The sequence below is a fragment of the Sprattus sprattus genome (assembly GCF_963457725.1).
Source record: "Sprattus sprattus genome assembly, chromosome: 3".
NCBI classification, from domain to species: Eukaryota; Metazoa; Chordata; class Actinopteri; order Clupeiformes; family Clupeidae; genus Sprattus; species Sprattus sprattus.
In genome coordinates this window covers 48726914-48744413 of record NC_137922.1, presented here as the reverse complement: position 1 = coordinate 48744413, position 17500 = coordinate 48726914, and the positions used below count along the sequence as shown (strand labels likewise).

The 17500-nt window shown below is 44.0% G+C and overlaps 1 protein-coding gene across 5 annotated transcripts in view; it reads left to right on the top strand.

Annotated features, from left to right (window-relative positions):
- scn4aa (sodium channel, voltage-gated, type IV, alpha, a) overlaps positions 1 to 11606 on the top strand; it is a 46550-nt gene extending 34944 nt beyond the window's left edge. For all 5 annotated transcript variants that reach the window (XM_080833928.1, XM_080833927.1, XM_080833929.1 and 2 more), the window contains 11 exons: positions 2548 to 2919; positions 3153 to 3273; positions 3567 to 3721; positions 4436 to 4609; positions 4782 to 4904; positions 5060 to 5341; positions 5639 to 5692; positions 8097 to 8234; positions 8604 to 8705; positions 9282 to 9552; positions 10034 to 11606. In XM_080833928.1, the coding sequence (XP_080690054.1) occupies positions 2548 to 2919; positions 3153 to 3273; positions 3567 to 3721; positions 4436 to 4609; positions 4782 to 4904; positions 5060 to 5341; positions 5639 to 5692; positions 8097 to 8234; positions 8604 to 8705; positions 9282 to 9552; positions 10034 to 11409 (3168 nt within the window). In that variant the 3' untranslated portion in view covers positions 11410 to 11606. The remainder of the gene's footprint in view (positions 1 to 2547; positions 2920 to 3152; positions 3274 to 3566; positions 3722 to 4435; positions 4610 to 4781; positions 4905 to 5059; positions 5342 to 5638; positions 5693 to 8096; positions 8235 to 8603; positions 8706 to 9281; positions 9553 to 10033) is intronic.
- Positions 11607 to 17500: the final 5894 nt, after the last annotated feature.

The window sequence follows — 17500 nt, the reverse complement described above, 5'->3', positions numbered from 1 at the left end:
AATAAAAGATCTTAATGAGTTAGTGTGGATGTTACATAAATAAATAAAAGATCTTAATGAGTTAGTGTGGATGTAACATCCTTGACCCTTTCATGGTGTGGGGTGTGTCATACCCCCTCGATAAGTGTTATGTTTCCATTTCCTACCTCCTTGATTCCTCACTTCACTGTCCAATTAATTCAGCCCCTCCCAGTGAGATGAGATCAGGTGATTAGGGTAAGACTGATTAGGGTGATTAGGGTCAGGCTGATTAGGGTTAGGGTGATTAGGGTGATTAGGGTCAGGGTGATTAGGGTTAGTGTGATTATGGTTAGGGTGATTAGGGTCAGGCTGCTAGGGTTAGGGTGATTAGGGTTAGTGTGATTAGGGTCAGGCTGATTAGGGTTAGGGTGATTAGGGTCAGGCGGGTTAGGGTTAGGGTCAGGCTGGTTAGGGTCAGGCTGATTAGGGTCAGGCTGGTTAGGGTTAGGCTGATTAGGGTCAGGCTGATTAGGGTTAGGGTGATTAGGGTTAGGCTGATTAGGGTTAGGGTCAGGCTGATTAGGGTCAGGCGGGTTAGGGTTAGGGTCAGGCTGGTTAGGGTCAGGCTGATTAGGGTCAGGTTGGTTAGGGTCAGGCTGGTTAGGGTCAGGCTGGTTAGGGTCAGGGTCAGGCTGATAGGGTGCTGTAGCACTGTAAGTCTGTTTCCTGCTGTATCTCGGGATCAAGACAGACTTACATACTGTACATATACCATATATGCTGCATATACTCTACAGCAGCGTGCAAGTGTGTGTATTGTGTGTACTCTGTGTGTATGTGTGTTTGTGTGAATGTGGTGTGGATACCCCTCTCTAGTCTCTCTGTCTTTTTGTATCTCTCTTTGTCTCTCGGTTGGCTTGTCTCTCTGGGTATGACTTTGGGTATGACCAACTTTCTCCTCCTCTCTTTCTTGCTGTCTCTCTGCCTCCATCTCTGTCTCTCTCTCTCTGTCTCCAACTCTTTTCTGTCTGTATCTCTAGCTGGGTATCTCTCTTTCGCTCTAACTCTCCCCCAACCTCTCTCGCTCTCTCTCTCTCTCTCTCTCTCTCTCTCTCTCTAACTCTACCCCCTCCCTCTCTCTCTGTCTCTCTCCCTCCCTCTCTCTTACTCTCTCTCTGTCTCTCTCCCATCTCTCTCTGTCTCCCCTCTCTCTCTCTCTCTCCCCTTCTTCTCTCTTTATCTATCTCTCTCTCTCTCTCTCTCTCACTCTCTCTCTCTATCTCTCTCAGCCCTTTTGGTGAGCCTCTCACTGATTCCCATCTCGACCGGCGGAATGATCCGGTCCGGTCTCGGCGAGTCCCCTGTAACCATGATCCAGCTCTGCAGGGTGGAAATAGGAACCGCGAGTAGAGCGGGACCCGCAGGGTTTAGGCCCTAAATATAGCCTCCCCCCGCGCCCCCACGCCACGGACAGTCAACACAATATTTATTAATGCCTCGTCACCACGCCACTCATACACACACACACACACACACACACACACACACACACACACACACAACCACACACACTCACACACACACTCACACGCACATACACACGCACACACACATACACACACACACACTCACACACACACACACACACACACACACTCACACACACACACACACACACACTCACACACACCTGATACGGGTCGCTTTACAAGTGAAAAAGATCCGCTTTTATAGCTGCGGGCTTAGTGACATCGGAGAGCTTATTAAACGTTTTCTTTACGGGGGAAGCAGACTGTGACACTGCACACTGAGGCAGCAGGCATGTATGACTTGAAATAAGATCATTGTGCGCTACACAGGATATGACTGCATTTTTGTTTTTAGTGTACCGTTTTAGACAAGCATTGTGTTATAGAATATAAATACGTTATTTTTGTCTTTAGGAGTCTTCAAATGTTACTAAACAAACTCCTTCGTTAGATATGTCTCTGCCACCTGTCCCTCTCTCTCCTGCTGTTTCATCTTTGATTTGATTCAACTAGGAGAGTTTTTCTCCCTCAGGAGTTCAACATCTTCCTTTCCTTTACATGCCAAAAGTTTATATGAAACTTGTATACTTTAATTTCCTCAACCGTTAATTCTTCTACCCATCTCCCTCTGTCCCTCTCTCTCCCCCTCTCTCTCCCTACCTCCCTGTCTCTCTCTCTTTCTCTCCCTACCTCCCCTTCTCTCACCCCTTCTCTCACCCCTTCTCTCTCTCCCTCTCTCTCCCCCTCTCTCTCCCTACCTCCCTCTCTCTCTCCCTACCTCCCTGTCTCTCTCTCTCTCTACCTCACCTTCTCTCACCCCTTCTCTCTCTCTCCCTCTCTCTCTCTCTCCCTATCTCCCGCTCTCTCTCCATATCTACCTCCCTCTCTCTCTCTCCCTCCCTCTCTCCCTCTCCCTCTCGCTCTGCCTCCCTCTGACTCTCTCCCTACCTCCCCTTCTCTCACCCCTTCTCTCTCTCTCCCCCTCTCTCTCCCTACCTCCCTCTCTCTCTCTCCATATCTACCTCCCTCTCTCTCTCCCTCACTCCCTCTCCCTCAGGTGTTGAATCTGTTCCTTGCCTTGCTGCTGAGCTCCTTCAGCGGGGACAACCTCCAATCCGACGACGACGGAGAGAACAACCTCCAGATCGCCATTGGCCGCATCACCCGTGGCGTGGACTGGCTGAAGGCCTTCCTGGTCGGCCTGGTTAGGCACTACCTGACGAAGAAGCCGCCCGGAGAGGGCGAGGGTGTAGGGGAGGACGGTCTGCCCCTGAACCACCTGGAAAAGATGGTGGACGGGATGCCCGACAGTGACACGCTGAAGGTGCCCATCGCTAAGGGTGAGTCGGATATAGAGGACGAGGAGAGCGACGAAGAGAGCGACGAGGAGTCCGATGAGGATGATGATGGGAAGAAGAAAAAGAAGGAGGTACTGCAGTCTGTTTCCTGAATTTCATAAGGTTGTGTCTGAATTTGATCCGGACGTAATCAGGCCATCCTCTCTTTCTGTGTGTTATTCCTCATAAAAACCCCTTCTTCCTTATGTCCCTCCCTTATTAACTATTCCAGTTAGGTTAAGGGCAGTTGAGTTCAGATGTGCTTTCATAGCATGGCAGTATGGGATAGCATTGCCACAGTGATAATGGGTGCTGCCCGTCTCAGTTGGCAGATGATGACTCGTCAACGTGCAGTACTGTGGACTACAAGCCGCCAGAACCTGAGCCAGAGCCAGAAGAGGAATCAGAACCGGAACCAGAAGAACCAGAGGCCTGCTTCACTGAGGGTGCGTATCTCTCCTCTCCTCTCCTCTCCTCTCCTTTCCTCTCCTCTCATCTTCCTCTCCTCTCCTGTGTGCCCTTGTGTTAATTGATCGTCTTGTTTCCCTCTCTAGACTGTCTGCCCTCGTGTTAATTGATCATCTCCCCGCCATCTCTCTAGACTGTGTGCTCTCCTGTTAATTGGATGTGTTAATTGACCATGTTAATTGACCATGTTAATTCAGCATGTTAATTCACCATGTTAATTCACCATGTTAATTCACCGTGATAATTGATTGTCTCCCTGCCCTCTCTATAGAATGTGTGCGTCGCTTCCCATTTCTGGATGTGGACATCACACAGGGGAAAGGAAAAAAATGGTGGAACCTCCGCAGAGCCTGTTTCACGATTGTGGAGCACGATTACTTTGAGACCTTTATCGTCTTTATGATCCTCCTCAGCAGCGGTGCCCTGGTGCGTACTCTAAGAAACAAAATGTCTGCCTTACTGCAAAGCCTGCTGGGAAACTTATTTTTTTTTTAAGGTTTCTCAGAAACCAATAAAAAAAAACATAAACAAAAATAAGGCATTATAAGGTTCCTTCAATTAATTACTTACCTTTACATTTACATTTAGCAGATGCTTTTATCCAAAGCAACGTACAAAAGAAGAGAACAATCGAGCTACGAGCTTTAGAGACCTAGTGTAACAATAAATACTATTTTACATAAGAAATAAAAAAAGTGCAGGAATGTCTCTACTGTAAGTGCGAGTTAAGGACTAGTTAGAGGAGGTGTCATTAGAGAAAACATAAGGAGAGGTAGAAAAAGGAAGAGACATTGCAAGTTAGAAAAGGAGTTTGGTCTTCAAGAGCTTCTTAAAGGTAGAGAGGGACGCCCCCACTCTGGTAGTGCTAGGCAGCTCATTCCACCAACCTTACTATAGCAAAAGACTCTAACTGTAACCTAAGCTCTCAAACCAGATGTAGTAAAGGTAAATAAACAAATTTAATAAAAAGAAATACATATAATATAATTACAACATATTGTATACTATATATACATTTATATAATATAAATAAATATCTCACAATCTCAAGCAATCAATCACTGAAGCCAATAACAAAAAGCGTGAGCCAGAATCAGTCTCCCCACCCACCTCAGGCCTCTTCTGCTCTCTGTCTCCCAGGCCTTTGAGGACATTTACCTCGAGCGGCGACGAACGATCAAAATCATTCTTGAGTTTGCTGATAAAGCCTTCACCTACGTCTTCATCGTGGAGATGCTGCTGAAGTGGGTGGCGTACGGCTTCAAGACCTACTTCACTAATGCCTGGTGCTGGCTGGACTTCCTCATCGTGGATGTGAGTATCGGCATGGGTCGTGGAACCAGAGGGTGTTGTCATGGAGATGCTTTGAAATCCTAGTTAGATATATTAATGTAAAAAAATATAAATATATATAAATAAATATGAAAGCACATACATGAACACAGATGTGAAGCAGTGAGATCATACTTATCTTTTCCTCTCCCAGGTGTCTCTCATCAGTATGGGAGCTAACCTCATGGGCTACGCAGAGCTGGGACCGATCAAATCGCTCCGTACACTCAGGGCCCTGAGGCCCCTAAGAGCACTCTCCCGCTTTGAAGGCATGAGGGTAAGGACATGTTTGGGGATGAAATGTTGAAATATAGGCCTACATGCGGGTGGTGCTAAGAGACCGCATAGGAAGTTTAACTATAGCATTAATTATGCCCATCAGGAACTACTATAAGGAGCTCTTGGTGTAACCTCTTGTTTCTATGACAACAGGTGGTGGTGAACGCGCTAATGGGGGCCATCCCGTCCATCTTCAACGTGCTCCTGGTGTGTCTAATCTTCTGGCTGATCTTCAGCATCATGGGGGTCAACCTCTTTGCCGGAAAGTTCTACCGATGCATAAACACCACCACTGAGGAGCTCTTCCCAATGGACGTGGTCAACAACAAGACCGAATGCCTGGCTCTCGAGGCTCTTACCAACGAGGCACGCTGGATCAACGTCAAGGTCAACTACGACAATGTGGGCCTCGGGTACCTCTCCTTACTGCAAGTGGTGAGGGGCTATTCACTAAATCTGTCCTTGAACTTAGAAAAGGATCATATTTTGGAATCATGTACAAAACAATATAAACTGAACAACCTGGAGAAACACGCAATTGCTTTTGTTAACATATAAAAAAATTAAGACAAGTGGTTGTCTGGGCTGCTAGAAGTCTACTAAAATTGTATTTTAATTAAAAAAAATAATGTATTCAGTAAGAAATGGACATGGATACTATGCTGGCTTATACAGATCATTTTGTAAAATATGTATTCACTTTAAATAAAAAATACCTTCTACCCCTCTAAGGCAACCTTCAAGGGCTGGATGGAAATTATGTACGCAGCAGTGGATTCTCGAGAGGTACTGACCTACTCAACAGCTCCACACTTTACATATACACACACACACACACACACATACACACACACACACACACACACACACACACACACACACACACAAACACACACACACACACACACACACACACACACACACACGCACACACGCACACACGCACACACGCACACACACATACATATAAAGACAGTCAGACAGGGAAATTTGCACAAACTTATTGTGTGGATTCTTCATGAGGTACTGACCTACTAAACAGCTCCACACACACACACACCAGTGGCGGCTGGTGGTTTTTAAAGTGAGGGAGGAAGGACTGCGCGCTGGTTGCCATTGGCCCATTTGTACTGTTGGTGGCATAAGTATGTGAGACTCAAGTTGTTTCAGGGTGTTTTGGTGAACTACAGCACAAAATAGCCGGGAGGGATAATTTTGTGAATAAAATTGATAAATTCACCAGTGGCAGCATTGTACTTTGAAAGCTGGTGGGCAGCATGTCTTTGATGGACTAGTCCAGGCCAGAAGGAAAGGATGCAAAGGCAATTAGTCAAATCAGGACTACTCTTGATTTGTAAAACTAAATAAAAGATTCTGGGCCAATCATTGGGCCTATTTTTTCCACTCAATGACTGAAGCTATTGGTTGTAATATGTCTGATTATTTTCAGCTACAATTGTTTTAAGAAGAATGAAGACACAAGACCATAATTGATGCCATTTCAAATGCATCATGCTCTGAATCATTCACTTACATCCTTTTTCTCAAGTATTATTGGCTAGAAAAACGGCGTTCCTGAATTGTACCGTGGTCATCAACATAGCGCAAGATGACAGACAGCTGAGAATGACAGCTAATGTCTGTGGTCTCGTCAATTTGCCAGGAAAAGAAGTGTGCCCTGTTAAGTTCCTTTTCTAGCTCTGTTTCAATCGAATGGTGAATGGCTGCAATTAGATCGTTCTGGATTGTTTTTGACATGCCTGTGAGAAGACGGTGGAGCTTTCCAGATGTTCTGCCAGAACACGGTCATACTTCGCTATCACCTCCGCAAGTTCCCTGTAATTGCCCTTGTTGTCAGAATTTTCCCCTTCGTTATGCCCCCTGAAAGACAACTCTAGCATGCCTAGGTAAGCCGTTGCATCTAACAGACGTTTTACCACCTCCCTATTGCCACGCACTTTAGCGTTGTGCTGTTGAATTTGCAGCCGCACACCCTCATCCACTAACCGCTCTATAGGCATGGTGCCGCCTAGCAATGAAAGGCGGATAGCAGCACCAACGTGGTCTTGACATTTGTCGTGGCGCTTGGTTGCCCTGTCAATATTTTTTATATCAGTAAATCCATGAAAAGACCACGTTGGAGAGTTGACATTCATTAGTAAACAGGGCCAGCAATATAACCGATTGTTGGTAATGCTACCAGTCACCCTACCTAGCAAATCATGTAGCACTCACGACACTGACTCTGCCGTTGCTTTTGGTGATTTCAATCTTTGGAATTGGTCTACCTGTTGCTTTAATGGCCAACTTGTCATTGTAACTCACCCCATGGAATGGTTTCTGTAATAAAACATGAACAATGTCCTCGGTTTCCATAGTTTACTTTATTTGCTAATTTGCTAATGTGTTCTAATATTAAAATGATCAGATATTCTTGCTTAACTGTTTCTCTTAGACTGAGCAGATTATCTTTCGTAGCCTAGATTTGAGGGGATAACCCCACCCACCATATCCAGGGCCTCTGCTTATTGGTTTATAGCGCAGACGTGACTCCAGCCTATTCGTTAATAGATTTTAGCGCTATCCAGACCCCTAAACTAGTCACACCCTCTCAGAGGAGGATCGTCCTCCTCTCTGCCATTGAAGTCAACGCATTCCACGAGCCGCCAGCGCAGGCAGAGAAATGAATGGGAGTCAATGGAGGGTAGAGGGAGGAAGGTCCTCCGGCAGTAATTTTCGATAGCGATAGGGGGTGCTAATGTCATCTTTACCCAGGGAAACTAACATTACATATACAAAGGTATTAAAGTAGTCCTATTTAAGGGTTTTAATTAATCACAGTAGTCTGGGCAAAGTACACTTTTTATTCTCAAAATGTTAAGGAGGATCTTCCTCCCTCTCCTCAATGGAGAAGCCTCCACTGACACACACACACACACACACACACACACACACACACACACACACACACACACACACACACACACACACACACACACATACACGCCCATTTACACGTACAAACATAGACAGACAGAGGGAGAGATGCACCAACTCTCAAAGAGAAAGTCTGACAGGTTAAATCAGGTCATGTTGGTAGTCATGGTGATATCAGGTCATGTTGGTAGTCATGGTGATATCGGGTCATGTTGGTAGTTATACCCGGCTTTGTTCTGTTCTTCTCCCTCAGGTAGAGGACCAGCCCTCATACGAGATCAACATGTACATGTATCTGTACTTTGTCATCTTCATCATCTTTGGCTCTTTCTTTACCCTCAACCTCTTCATCGGTGTCATCATCGACAATTTCAACCAGCAGAAGCAAAAGATAAGCACCAAATCACTACATGCCATCATTTGAACACATGGATCATCATGAACACAGCTACAATGATGTTGTGCTTCTGAAGGCATAATTAAGATGACCTGTTACTATGTACATTTAGTGCATCTTTTTTTGTCTTCTTTGTCTTTTTGTCTTTTTGTCTGTAAGATGTTTGCAGATGCAGTAACAAAAAACGAAAAACTAAAAACAAACAAAAAAAAAACATGCAATGAACACACAGGAAAATTTGACCGTTGGTGCAGCAGCGGAATTTCAATAAGATTTGTCACCTGTGACACTGTCACACTGATAACGCCAATGTGTCACATTGGCGAAGGAAAAGAATAATTTGTCTTGTTTCTTCCACTGTACTTTGGAGGTGACGTCTTCATGACAGAGGAACAGAAGAAGTACCACGAGGCCATGAAGAAACTGGGCTCCAAGAAGCCTGTCAAACCCATCCCTAGACCGTCTGTGAGTAACGCGCTCATCTCCGTCACGTCCCCTTCCTCTTTGTCTTCATTGTTTATTGTCTGTTGATGTGTTGATGTTGATGTTGATGTTGATGTTGATGTTGATGTTGATGTTGATGTTGATGTTGATGTTGATGTTGATGTGTTGATGTTGATGTTGATGTTGATGTTGATGTTGATGTTGATGTTGAATGTTGATGTTGATGATGTTGTTGTTGTGTTGATACTGCACTGGCTGCTAATAGTGTGGTAGTGTTCTAGTGTTCAGATCCCCACATTTTCACTCACAGCCACATCTGTGTTAGTGATGTGACAACAAACTTGAATTGAATTGAATTGAATTGAATTGAATTGAATTGAATTGAATTGAATTGAATTGAATTGAATTGAATTGAATTGAATTTAATTGAATTGAAATGAATTTTAATTTAATTTAATTTAATTTAATTTAATTTAATTTAATTTAATTTAATTTAAAGCACATACTGTAGTTGAAAGAGCCACCTGAGCAAAGAGAGAATTTATGACCTGAACAGCTCCACCTCTGACGGTCTCCGTGTCACTTCCTGTCTTCCAGAACGAAATCCAGGGCAAGGTCTATGACCTCATCACCCAGCAGTTCTTCGACATCTTCATCATGGTCCTCATCTGCCTTAACATGGTGACCATGATGGTGGAGACTGACGACCAGAGCCCGGAGAAGGTGGAAGTGCTCTACCAGATCAACCTGGCCTTCATCGTGGTCTTCACTAGTGAGACCACGATGAAATTGTTCGCCCTCAGACACCACTTCTTCACCATCGGCTGGAATGTGTTTGACTTTGTCGTCGTCATTCTCTCAGTCGCTGGTATGTTTTCTATGCTATTTTGAGCTTACTAAATACTTCAATCAATATTACTGCATTCCAGTCAAATGTCTGAAGCATCAAGACTACAAGGTTGATTTGTTCAGGTGCCAAAGCACACACTGTCAGGTCATTTAAATTGTTGTTTTGCATTTAAAAACTATGAAACTAGAGTAAACGTCTACACCCTGAGCTTATTGACACACATAACTATGCTTGTGTTCATAAAACATTTAAAAAAATAATAATTATAATAATTCTAGTCTACTTTAACTATAAATTTCTATGGATAAAATTATCTGTGTGAAAGGTACATTATCAAAGGACCCATTATACTCTTACCAAACTTTTGCTATGCCCTCTTTTCAGCAACACTGATGTGTTCTATCGTTTTAGGCCTCATGTTGCCATGCCAACACTGATGTGTTCTGTCTGTTTAGGCCTCATGTTGCCATGCCAACACTGATGTGTTCTGTCTGTTTAGGTCTCGCGTTGTCAGACATCATTGAGAAGTACTTTGTGTCGCCCACCCTGTTCCGTGTCATCCGATTGGCCAGAATCGGGCGAGTGTTACGTCTGATCAGAGGTGCTAAAGGCATCAGGACGTTGTTGTTCGCTCTGATGATGTCACTTCCTGCGCTCTTCAACATCGGCTTGCTGCTCTTCCTCATCATGTTCATCTTTTCCATCTTCGGCATGTCCAACTTCGCCTACATTAAGAAGCAGGCCGGCATCGACGACATGTTCAGCTTCGAGACCTTTGGCAGCAGCATCGTCTGCCTCTTCGAGATCACCACCTCGGCTGGCTGGGACGGTCTCTTGCTCCCGATCCTGAACAGCGGCCCGCCAGACTGCGACCCCGACGTGGAGAACCCTGGGTCGGACGTGCGGGGCAACTGCGGCAACCCTGGCATGGGCATCTTGTTCTTCTGCAGCTACATCATCATGTCCTTTCTGGTGGTGGTCAACATGTACATCGCCATCATCCTGGAGAACTTCAACACGGCTCAGGAGGAAAGCGGTGACGCGCTCTGTGAGGACGACTTCGAGATGTTCTACGAGACGTGGGAGAAGTTCGACCCCGAGGCCACGCAGTTCCTGCCTTACGAGCGTCTCTCCGAGTTCTGCCACACGCTGCTTCCTCCCTTCCGGATCGCTAAGCCTAACCAGCTGCGCCTCATCGCCATGGACTTGCCCATCTGCACCGGCGACAAGATCCACTGCCTGGACATTCTGCTGGCGGTGACCCAGGAGGTGCTGGGTGACACCATCGAGATGGCGGCCATGCGAGAGAGCATCCAGCTCAAGTTCGTCATGAACAACCCCACCTCGGCCTCCTTCGAGCCCATCACCACCACGGTGCGGCGCAAGCAGGAGGAGGAGGCCGCCGTGGTGCTGCAGCGGGCCTACCGGGCGTACCTGTTCCGCCGCGGTGCCCGGCACGCCGCCCACCTGCACCGGCACCGTGGACAGGTGCAGCCCGCCCAGGATGACAACCAGCCACCCGAGACAGAGGGCCTCATCGCCCGCAAGATGAACGCCTTTTACGGCAGCAACCCCGAACTGGCCATGGCCTTGGAGGTGAAATCCAGACCCCAGCCAGCCAATGCCGTTGTCGTCACCGAGCAAGTGCCCCCGACCCTGCAGCAGGCAGAGCCGCAACCCCCCACCTCCGCGCAGTTGCACCCCCACCCCCATCCCCAACCCCATGCCACCTACCCCCGGCCACCTGTGGGCCACCACCTGGTGGTGCCCGTGGAGGTGACCAATGAGGTGGTACTGCGCTCGGCGCCCCTCGGGAGTGCCCGGTCTCCCCTCTCCAGGGAGGAGCTGGCAGCGTTGCGGGAGTCGGTGGTATAACCACTGGCGGGGTGAGGGTAAGGATTCTGGGATGGCAACCCTTGTCGTGGAAATAAGCAATTCGCTCTCACACACACACACACACACACACAAACACACACTCAAATACACGTACACACACAAACACATACACACACACACACACACACACACACACACACACACACACACACACACACACACACAAACTCACACACGCACACAAAAAACACACATATGTACTCTACCAGCACTTAACCAGATGGGATCGCACAAAATCCGGTAGAGGTGGACTAAAGGTGTGTGAGTAAGGAAGGTTTGCTTGCTTTCTTTTTTACTCATGAGGTTTGAAAAAGACTTTTTTTGTCTTTGTCTTCCCATCCTAAATGTGCTCACACTAATGTGAATATCTAAACACGTTTTCCCAGATGGGAATACCGCACTTCCTCAAAATGGCCGCCACAAACTTTCTGCTCTCAGCGCAAGTAAAACACTGATTTGTGAACATTCCATTTGTTTATTTATTTGTATGTTTATATACACGATTCATTATATTTAATTAAATATATATTTCACACAGCTACTCACATACTATCCTACAAAACAGCACAAAAACCAGACAACAGCAGATTGGTGAAATTTGTCATAGCTTTCAGTGCAAAGTAAATACAACGCTGTGTAAAACTGTTGGGCTGTTGTCGTTGGTAACAGTATGGACATGAGTGTCTGTTGGTCAGATGTTTACAAATCAGTGTTACACCAGCTGAAATCAGACAGTTTCTAAAGCGGTGACCTAAATGTGAACAGAGCAGCAGTTTTTGTCAGAACAGGAAAACAAGCTATGAGAATTATTTTTTTAAAATCTCCCCTTAAAATATCAGTAGCTTCAACATGTTATATAAACATGAGAATACATAAAAAATTGGAAGACATTTTATTTGTCATTTTGTTCAACCTCTTGTCGAGGCCTGTGAGTTCATCTGAAAAAAATAAATCAACACCTTTAATGAGAGCCAAAAAAGATAATTATGTTGATACAAATCTTTTCAAGTAAAGATTATGTCCAGCAAACCCTGATAAATTGAGGCCTTAATATTTTTTTGACTTACATTGTGACCCCTATTTACTCATTAATGAATGTATTCACTTTAGAGCCGAAAGTTTGGTTTTGTACTGTTGTTATGTTTTTGTAAAGGAATTTACACTTTCTTGGCCTGAACTGGTTGTTTTTCAAAACTCAAAGAGTATATTAGTGACCCCCCCCCCCCCCCCCCCCAATCCCCTGGTTGAAGCTGACTGTTACGGTAACGAGTCTTCCAGGCCTTTCTGCGTATCACCCTTTGGTTTGCACTATTTATAACCCCCCTGCCCCACAGAACCCAAGCATACGAAGCAAACAAGACCTCCGCAAGGAATGTTATGTTGGCATATTCACTGTCGAACCTATTTTAAAATGGCTGATGTTCTCAGCGAGCAATTACTCAGTTGCACACTTGCTTTTCAAACCTCTTTTCACTTTTATGTTGGCTCTTCCACAGGTTATTCAGTTCATCTAAAACTGTCACTCCTTGCTTATATGCCCCTGTAAATTTCCCATACGTCCAAATATGAATGTTTAAAAAAAAAAAAAAGACTATGTCTATGTCTACTATTGTCTATGCTGTTTTCAGAGATATGGTTGTTACTGATGAATACGTTTACAAAAGATGTATGTTGGTGTCATCGGTACAATAGTACATTTTTGTCAACACAAGAGCTTAATATTAATATAGCATACACCTGGAGAGGCAGGGGTATCTATATAGTCATGGGAAAAAGAGTTCTCACAGCCTCCTTTCAGGTGCAGTACGCAATTTCTGTTACAAAAATGCATAGAAACGTACACCAATGATGCCATTTTATTACAACTGTTACAGTTTTCTGGCGGTGAAACTTAAGACAGACCTATTAAAAACCCTGAAGATGTATGGGAAACATCTCCCCTCAGAGTGGAATTATCATGGTAGGTCTTAAAAGTGTTTTGTCTTTGGAAAGAAAAACTACTGATTGCACCTCTAAGGAATGGAAAAGGTCTTATTGCCCCTTTAAGCATCTACGTACTTAGACTCTTACCAGTCAGAGAAGCGCTATATAAGATCGATGATTGATTGATTGATTGATTGATTGATTGAGAACAGTACATGTGCCGAGGAAGGTCTCTGTCACTCTATGGTCTCTCTCACTACTCTATAGCAAAATAATTCTGAAAAGGATTCCCAAAAACCTGGTTATCAGAGGTTTCTGGGCTGATTCTTTAGGACTTTTATATAGATGAGACATAGAACCATAAGGGGTTTGGGATCCCACCCTTCTTTTGATTGTAAGAGGAGGAAAAGCTCATACCTGTCATTGTTGATCATCAGTCCTAACCCTCATGGACGTTCTGTCTCTGGCACGGGTCTGACCTTGATGTGCCTTTTCATAGTCAGACATTTTGAAATCATTGGCTGTTTGGGCGCTTTTAAAAGGCGAGCTACTTTGTAAAAACTGCTTTAGCTTTACTGGCTTGAGAGATTTTTTTTTAATGGTCATAAGTCTTAATGTATAAACAAATCCTTTACTTTTGCAAGCAAATAAAGAAAAATTATTAATGTACATTTAACTGAATTTATAAGCACTTTTATGCGTTTTGTTTTTCTCAGTGGTTTTTAGTTGTTTTAAGGTCTGCAGCTTCTCTTTTCTAAACTAGGTAAAAGCTTCCTTAACCTTCATGATTTGAGTAGGTTCTTTCATCACTTGAGCACTTCTTTTAAATTCATGCTGCATTCAAAGTAACTCAGAAATTCAGAAGGGCGTTTGAGGAGAAAACTTTGAACGGCATCCTCATGTCATCATTCAGCAAGAAAACCCATTCACTTTAAAACGCCATGCAAGCTCTTCAAGTTTTTGACTTACATTGAACGCAGCATTAGTTCAGCCAACTCATTGTTCTCCTTGTCTTAGCAATAAAGTGCTGGACAACAACAAAGCGCTTTAAAAAAGAAAAGAAATGTGATTTCTCCCCTCAAACTAACTATGCAAATCACCTCACCATCACTGCGCCAGGTAATTATCAATGGTGAATGCACTTTTTGTGTAAATTAGTGTGATGTAAATTGTATAAATTCTCGTTGCCATTGTTTACATGCGTGATGAAAGGAGAACCATGTTCAGTACTCCTGGCTGTTCGCTTGCCAAACTGCCAGCCATGTTGCCTGTATATAATGTTTATTTTATGGTGTTGGAAGCATTTTCTCTCTTTTTTTCTAGATGTTACCTTTGTATTATCAAAGAAGACAATTATATTTGTGTAAATTAACTAAACTATTAGAATAAACTATTCTAAAAAAAAGAAATGTGTGTGACTTCTTTGAACTGTATGGATTGTGTGTGTTCCTTACACTTACACATACACCTTAAGAGCTATTTCTGGGTTTGCTTGCTGTCTAGTGTAAGTGTTGAGCTAATCAAGCTGCTTTCGGGTTGTGTTTAGTGCATTGCGTTATCCAACCATGCCCTTTGCTGACATAGACACATGTTTCCCCAGCCTCTGTTCCTCTTTAGGACGTCTGCCCTCTAGTGGGTGTGCAATGAAACTACATCATCCACTGAATGTTCCAAGGCCTCTTGGCTGTTTCACGCCTGCTATTTATAGCCTGGGCTAAACAGCTGCTGCACTTCAGGTAAGGTGTGCTAATAGCCGCGGCATTCAGGGGCCCCTCACACAGCTGGGTTAAGGGAGGGCTTGTAAATCCCCTGCTGTGCAGTTAACCAACCGCTATACTGAGGCAGAGTCTTGTGAAAAATCGTTATGCAGAAATAAACATCTCTGTGTCACACCATGCATCATATATACAGTGGTGGCCAAAATTATTAGAACACTAGACATATTTAAGAGTTTTCAGTTGTTTTCATTGAATTGGCCATTTAAATACCCTAAAAACTAATGAAATATCTACAAAGTCATCATTATGTTCTATAAACAATAGAATAGAGCCATCATAATGAGATTTAGGTCATTTTCCGTACAAAAACAAGCTAGGCCTATTTCACTGTCAATGTCACACAATCAGGTTCCTGCACAGAAGAAGCCAAATGACTTGTGTCATCATTGTCAGGTGTTTTTGTGGTTAAATTGATGGTGATGCAAGAGTCTTAGGACACAGCTCGGTGATATTTTTGAATGTACAAGGCCTAAACTGCTCATTAAGTGATTGGTAACATCAGGGTTTTGTCACTGAGGCCACACCACCAAATGCTATAGATTCAAAGCCTCTAGAAGCAGTCTCGAAGCACATGTTGCTCTTTGAACATGGCTAAGGTGAAGAAGGAGCTAACGAGTGAGCAACGGGTTCGAATAAAGGTTTTTTTGATGCTTGCTGGAGTTACTGCCGCATAGCCAAGGACTTGAGATGCAGTCCCAGCACTGTAAAGTACACTTTAGACCGCCATGGCACCAGAACCGAAAGGGGAGAGGTTTCTTTTTTCATCTCTCAGACACACAAGTGAAGCATTTCAAAATTCTCAGTCTTCAGGACCGAAGAAAGAGTTACAAGAACTGTGCGACGAGATCAACATCACAATGACTAATGGCGCAACAGTGTCTTCAAGAACTGTTTGTCGGAAACTGGGAGAAGAAGGACTTTTTTTGGCAGAATAGCAGCAAAGAAACATTACTGAAAGAGAACAATTGAGTGTAAGGCCTGAAATTTGCAAAAGAACACAAGAAATGGACAAAGAAATATTGGTTTAAGTGTTGTGTACTGATGAATCCAGGTTTGAACAGTTTGGCAACAAGCAAAGCGTGTATGTTCCACGAAGTGAGGGGGAGAGATATAAAAATGTGTGTCTCTTGCCAACAGTTAAACGAGGAGGGGGTAATATTATAGTGTGGGGTGCAATTTAAGCCTCACGAACAGGTGACTTTGGCTAAATTGACGGCATCATGGATACAAAAGTATACCACAACAACATTCTGGTGAGGCACAAAGTTCCTTCTTGGAGACGTCTTATTGGGCCTGGATTTATTTTCCAAGAGGACAATGACCCTAAACATTATTTTAACTATTGCCGAAACTACCGGCGACAAGGAATCTGCTAAAACATTGAAAATGATGGACCGGCCCTCTCAAAGTCCCGTCTTCAAACCCATCAAGCAAATTCGGGGCAAGTTGGAAAATAAACTTGACAGATCTATTGTACATTCCAAGGAAAGCCTTTGGCTTGACCTGCAGAAGGCATGGGATAACATAACTGTTGAAGTTCTCAAGAAATACATTGACTCTATGCCAGAGAGATGTGCTGCTGTAATTGCTGCAAAAGGTGGACGTACAACATATTAAAGTTAAAAGTGGATAAAAACAGTAGGACTCACTTCATCTGATATATGTTGTGCTCAGAACAACCATCTGCATGTTTCATGAACATTATGAATTTAAATCATGTTTTGGAGGCAAAAAAAGGTCATTATTCTCAGATCTGTCAGGTGTTCTAATAATTTTGGCCACCACTGTATATATATATATATATATATATATATATATATATATATATATATATAAGTATTGAACACTATCAGGTAATAGGTTGTACTGAAAAATTACTGGCATCACCATCACTAGGCCAAGTACTTGTGTTAAAAAGTAGGAAATATATTAATTAGGAAACTTTATAAGCCTCCCTTTGGATGGTTTAAACAACAAATATAACTTCTCCTGTGCTAGCTCTTAACCGTGTGGACTGAGCAGTGGACCTGCTCATCATTCCATACTTCTTGGGTGCTACAGTATCGAGATGTCTTCCTTATTACCCTCCGAGTTACTTACATACCGTTCAGGTCAAAGTTCAAAGGTCAGGGAGAATTCTGAGGAATGACCAGCACCCGGCATGCCAGTGTCTGCTCATGTCTTGAGCAGGATCCCAGCTGGCCTTGTGTGTGTGTGTGTGTGTGTGTGTGTGTGTGTGTGTGTGTGTGTGTGTGTGTGTGAGTGGAGTGTGTGTGTAGGTGTGTGTGTGAGTGTGTGTGAGTGTGTGTGTGTGTGTCCATGCGAGTGGCGTACCTGTGAGGCTGTGGAATAGGGCTTGATTTGTGACC